Source organism: Arvicola amphibius, chromosome 3 (genome assembly GCF_903992535.2).
Source record: "Arvicola amphibius chromosome 3, mArvAmp1.2, whole genome shotgun sequence".
Lineage (NCBI taxonomy): Eukaryota > Metazoa > Chordata > Mammalia > Rodentia > Cricetidae > Arvicola > Arvicola amphibius.
The window spans coordinates 93,157,797-93,163,796 of record NC_052049.1 but is presented as its reverse complement, the minus strand read 5'-3'; the positions used below and the strand labels follow the sequence as shown (position 1 = coordinate 93,163,796).

The window sequence follows — 6,000 nt, the reverse complement described above, 5'->3', positions numbered from 1 at the left end:
GACCCTTTCTAGCTGGGAGGTGGCCTGGGGGGGAAGAGATGCTGCTCTGCCAACTTGTCATCTTTTTAAAGTGAGGCATAGCCCAGACAAGGAGTAAACAAACACCTAGCCTGAAAACTCTGTCCTTTTACTAATTTCGAATTTCCCCAACTTTGACACTTTACAGAGATATTAGATATTTGGACAGAGATAATAGAATGACCAGGCCAGCCTAAAAGAGAACTTCCTCAGATGCCAACATGTTGTTTACACCGGATGCTCTTAATAGTTATTTGGGCATTTTCTTTTCTCTATGGTGGCTTTGTTTCAGAAGCTGTGAAGAGGATGCAGTGGGAGGCAGAAGACTGTGTTGTGTGTGAGGGTGTGTGTGTGTGTGTCTATGTGTTCCACTCTTTCTTTCCCCCCACTTTAAGACCTATCAAGAGGTTCCTAATCGCCAGACCAACTGGCTGGAAAGGAGAGCAAACATTTACAAGCAGAGCCTGAGTGTGTGTGTGTCTTCTAGAGTTTACAGGAGTGCGAGGGAAGCGGATTACCCTGCGAATTTGGAGAATTTGAGTTATTTAGACTGAGCAAGGCCAACAGAACTCCCTACACAAGGCCGTGGGAAGTCCTGGCCCTAGCCGGGTCTGCAAGGCAGATGGTTCCGTGTCCCCCGAAAGCCAGGACGATGGAAAGGTCACACTTTCCCACCGAGCTTCGTCGCGTGGTCCCCTCAGGGCTTCTTGCCCTGCCCTCGTTTTGCTTCGGGCCACTGCCCTACTTTCAGAGTCCCTCTTCTGAGTAAAATAATCAGCCCAGTAGCAACCAGTGCGCCGCAAAAGCCCAGGTTCGCCAAAAAGTATTCTTCCTACACGATCCCTGCATCTCAGCATTTCTTTCCCTGGGATGCACCTCTGCAGCTCTCCGAGAAAGTAGGTGTGACTTGGGGGACCGTCAAGTGGGGAACCTAGCCCTGGGGACTGTGCGGCGTTAACCAGGTTAATGCCACTCAGCGATGCGAAATTTTCGCTACTCTTCTCAGCTATCTGGAAACTTTTGAACGCTAGTAGGCAAGAGTGGAAACAGCTGAACTCGGAGGGGCTTCCTCTGGTGGCGTCGGATCCTGCGCTACGCGCGCAATCCCTGGATCTTCTGGGCGGCAGTGAAAGTGCAGCTCGAGACACCGCGTGCCGCCCTCCCGCGGGGTCTGAGACACCGGGCAGAGGTGACAGAGGCAGCTGCGTCACCCTGTTGGTGGCACTATTTACTGTGAGGGGTGCCCAGTTCTCTTTCCAGAGCGCTGAGGCAGGAGGGCGACGCGCCCCAAGCACTCCGGCAGGCGTCGCTTGGCCCCGCCCCACGCCACACAGCCAGGAAGCGGTGACGTGAGACCACTCTGACTGGCTGTTGCAGGCAGGAACGGCCGCCACCAGCAAATTAAGGCGCGGGGCCGCGGGAGCCCAGGCGCAGTGTAGGTCGCGCCTTGCTGCGCACTGCAAAGCTGCGGTCGGGCTCCCTGTTTTCCGCACCCTCGAGAGTCCCACAGCGGGTCGTCACCTCCCGGTGGCCCGGGCCACTCCTCAGTCAGCAGGGGAGGGAGGGGGAACTCGGCTTGGGTGCATCCCGCATTTTGCTCAACTGACGTCTGGTGTGCCCCGCGGCTTGCACACAGTTTGAATTCGCGGCTGGTCCCCACCCTGCTTTCCCGCTGGTTCGAAGTCTCTGCGGCTCCCGGTCTTTGCTCTAGTGGATTGGAGAGGTCAGCGTGGAGCTCTGGGGACGTGGGACCGGACTCTTCGAGAGTCCCCAGTTCCTCTCTGACTGCACTCGGGAACTCTGAGCTGCGTTTCGGGTTTTTGTCCCCCTTGGGAGAAGCTGGACTGCGGTTTGGCAGGCCAGGTCCCTAACCAGGATAGCACGCTGGGGACCATGGAGTTCACGGCGTCACCAAAGCCCCAGCTCTCCTCTCGAGCCAATGCCTTCTCCATCGCCGCGCTTATGTCCAGCGGTGGCCCCAAGGAGAAGGAGGCAGCAGAAAACACCATCAAACCCCTGGGTAAGTCGTGGTGCTAGGCTATCCAAAGGGGCCGTCTTTCTCTATGTCCCCTAGCTACAGGCGGTTTGCTTCGTGGGCAGCACGGGTGGCATTTTCTCCAGGCCAGATCTGCTTCTACGACTCAGACTATCGACCAGATATAGGTCTGAGGAGGGAGATTTCATTTTCTTCTCTGCGCAAGTTTTCTTTGGGGGTTTCACGGTCATCTAAAGGTCGTGGGAATCCAGCTTGTGTTTGTAGTTGCTCTCTGGAGTTTCCTGGAATCCTGAGGTCATGTAGATAGTGTATGCATGTGCAAATTCAAATAAAAACAAATTCAAGGACAAATAAGATTTTTTTAAAGACCAGGATCCACACTGCGTGTAACACCTGAGTATGTACTTGGAATCAAAGATACTGAACGACTTCACAAGAAACCAGTTTAATTTTTCCATCGCAACAAACATCCTTCTCCCCTCTGCCAAGAACTATAAAATTATCCAGTTTTCCAAGCAGGAGACGCTTTCTCCAAGGAAGGGTTAGACTTACCTGCAACCTTCATTTACATTTGCCATTTTCAGTCGAGATTAGCAAAACTCTCCCTAAATTTCTCTACGTTTAGTTACACTGCTTTTGCAAAAGCTGTTTTCTTTATAGAAGACATGTTTTCTATAGAAGACATAGAATTTATATAATCAAATTAAAGAGAGGAGAGATGAGCAAGAGAGGAGAGCAACCTTGATTTGTATGAAATACGAAAACAAATGTCAGTAACCTTCTTCCAACCCACAGAGAAAGAGCTGTTGCCATTCATTCTAGGGTCTTTGGAAAAAAATTATCACACACCTGAATCACCACCATTCTTAAAATTCTGCCAAAAATCAAATAGCTAACTTAGGGAAATTTTTTAAAAATTCACTAATTTTCCTCCGAGGTAACAGCAGAGAAGGAACTTTAAGGGGCTTGGAAAAATAAGGAGCCTACACGCGAAGAGGAGAGAACTAGAGTCCAAGACAACTTGAAACCAAGGAAATGCCAGTGTCAAAACACAGTTCTTAGCTCTAAGCTGCACCCCCTTTTAACTTCCATCTAAATCAAAATCTTCGAAAGTGAGTGAGCTAGTCACCAAAATCGTCCTTTTTTAGACATAGAATTGGCTACTAATTTTCCAATTGGACCGCTGAGAGTCATAACAGTATCATTATTCTTCCTAGTTAGGGGAATTCTTTTGGAATACCCCCATCTCATTTGATACCCAATAGAAAATGAAGTTCTCAGGTCAAAATTCCTGACAGACTTGGGATCACTGGGCTGGGATGCTTGCCAACTCTACTCTCATGTCTACATCAGTATTCTCTTTAATTTTTCTTAAAAAAGAACCCCTCAAAATTACAAATTCTAAATGCTAGCCAGTCCTGGCTCTCAGCAACCTCCCCCCAGTTAGCTACCGGCTCAGTATCTGAAGAGCGTTTGTTCAACTGTTTGGAGAACAGCTCTTGCCTATTCCTTTTCTGATCCCTTACATTCTCCAGTCCAACAGAGCATATTAAATGACTAAATTGAAGACTTGGCAACAGAAACACCTAAAGGTTCCGTTAAGAGACAGTAGTGTGTTTTCATTGAAAAACAGAACAAAACCGCAAGGGGTGGGTTTCCCCTGTGCCCCATGCTCCATCACTCGAGGGTATCGGATGTACTGGAGCAGCCCTGTTTCCTTGTCTTCCTTCTCGGTGTCTGCGATGCTCAGGCCAGGTGATGCTGAGAGAGCTCACCTGGCAGCTGTTGCAACTATGAGAAGTTCAGTTTGCCTTTTGATCCCCTATAAATATGTGGTGTGAATTTCCTTCCAAAAGTGTTTCTAGAAAATAAGGTGGTGGTACTGTCTAACCAGTCTTTGATCTGGAAACAGCCTGTATGACAATTAATTTGATTGCCCTTCATTTAAAACATCTCCATGAGCTAGATTATTGCTTTATGACAAGAAAGGGCAAAATCCTATTTTGTATTAGCCTCACATTAAGAGGTCTGAGGAATAAGAAATCATTTCAGAACGAACTCCAGCTCACAGCACACCCATATTCAGGCACATGCCAACAACTGGAGCTGATAGACTTTTCTTGAGAGCAGTGAGAACAGACTGGTCTGGTTGGGGGATCAGCTCCACACTGCAGATTCAGATAGTTTTTCTTTTCTTTTTTTCTTTTTAAGAAATGAAAGATAATTGGCCGGATGTAAAAAAAAAAAAAAAAAAAACCTCCCTGTATTCCACAAAGTTACTGTGGAGGTTCAGTCTTTTAGCAGCTGTGCAGGAGTATGCTCCATAGGAGCGCTATTTCAACCCACTCATATGTGGCGAAACCGTCTCTTTAATTTCCTTCTAGACTAGGGTTGAAATTGTTTTCCTCACTTCCAGGGCTATTTGGAGGAAAAACAGTTGCTTACATTATCTCCCCAGTAATCTGTTTCTGTCTTCAATCAATCAATCAATCAATCAATCAATCAATCAAACAAACAAACAAAGTCTGTTAGAGCCCTCCCCTGTGATTTAACAAGCTGGATGCTGGTTTCTAATTGCTACCCTCTGTAGCTGCAGAGCCTAGAATCTGGGATGACTGTAGTAATAGTTAACATTTTATCCCTCATGATCACAACTTTTCCTTTTCCTCACTTATATTTTATCCTTAAGGTAGCTTCAGGCAGCTCGGTGATAGGCCCTGGTTCTAGATAGACCCTCCGCATTTGATTCTGTTAGCGTCCAGCCCCAGGCATGCACACCCCAGGTACTTTCTGTCCTGTGGTGGATTATGCTTTTTTTGCTGGAGTTGCGGAGTTTAGCGGCGACCAAGTGCCTTTTTTGGGTACTCTGCCCAGCTCCTTCGTAAAGTGTCTGTTGTTAACTAAGTGACAGCAAGTCAATCTTACTTCTCATTGCCTCTAGAACAATTCGTGGAGAAGTCGTCCTGCGCTCAGCCCCTGGGTGAGCTCACCAGCCTGGAGGCTCATGCAGAGTTCGGTAGCGGGGGCGGAAGCCCTTCCTCATCCTCTCTGTGCACCGAGCCACTGATCCCCACCACCCCCATCATCCCCAGCGAGGAGATGGCTAAAATCGCCTGTAGCCTGGAAACGAAGGAGCTCTGGGACAAATTCCATGAACTGGGCACGGAGATGATCATCACCAAGTCGGGAAGGTAGTTGGCGTGGGCGGGAGAATACAGAGCAATGGGCTTGTCACACTGCGCTCTCGGGGGACTGGAATCGGAGCTGCCGGGGCCTGGGTATGAGCGGTGACCGAGCTCAGAGGCCTCCGCTTCTCACCAGTTCCCTTAGAAAGATTATCGGAACTGGAAGTAGGTCCTGCATCTCCACACCCGGAGATGGAGACCTTTTTCACAGCATGGTCTTTGCTCCCACCCAGGCATCTTGGGTTCGGATAAAGGCGCTGTTGGCGGGAGCTCAGCTGGGGACTGCAGGAGGGGGAAGGAGAGGCTCCCCGGTATACAAAACAGGACTAAACTAAATCGAAGACTTGGCAACAGAAACATCTAAAGGTTCTGTTAAGAGACAGCGGTATGTCTCTTAATAAAGTCTCCCGCTTCCAATGAAAACTTAGTTGAAAACCGGGGCAGAAGACAGCTCCGAGTAGGGAGAAGGCCCAGGCGGTGACCCTGAGCGCGGGAGGCGGGCTGCTCCTATAAGCCAGACCCTGGGCAATTCCAGAAGGGTCTCTAGAAGTGAACTCCACGAATCCCCTCTCTCAGGAATACCCGGGATTTTTGATGGGTTATGCAACAGAGTCATCTCTGGTTATTTGGGAGAAAACAAAACAAGCTCAAGCTCAAAATTTCTGACTACCGGTAGGGGCCCCTGTAAAAGAGACAGAATCTTTTTTTTTTTTCAGTGCAAGTCCTGTCTCTGTAGGCACATCTCTGAGGGTTCATAAACAGGACAAACAAAATCAACAACACCAAATGGAAAATCGGGCA

General features: G+C 48.7%; 1 protein-coding gene across 1 annotated transcript in view; it reads left to right on the top strand.

The window, feature by feature from the left end:
• Positions 1-1,466: 1,466 nt before the first annotated feature.
• Positions 1,467-6,000, top strand: part of Tbx20 (T-box transcription factor 20) — a 55,702-nt gene continuing 51,168 nt past the window's right edge. The window contains exons 1-2 of the mRNA XM_038323226.1: positions 1,467-2,038; positions 4,956-5,205. Coding sequence (XP_038179154.1) covers positions 1,912-2,038; positions 4,956-5,205 — 377 coding nt within the window. The 5' untranslated portion in view covers positions 1,467-1,911. The remainder of the gene's footprint in view (positions 2,039-4,955; positions 5,206-6,000) is intronic.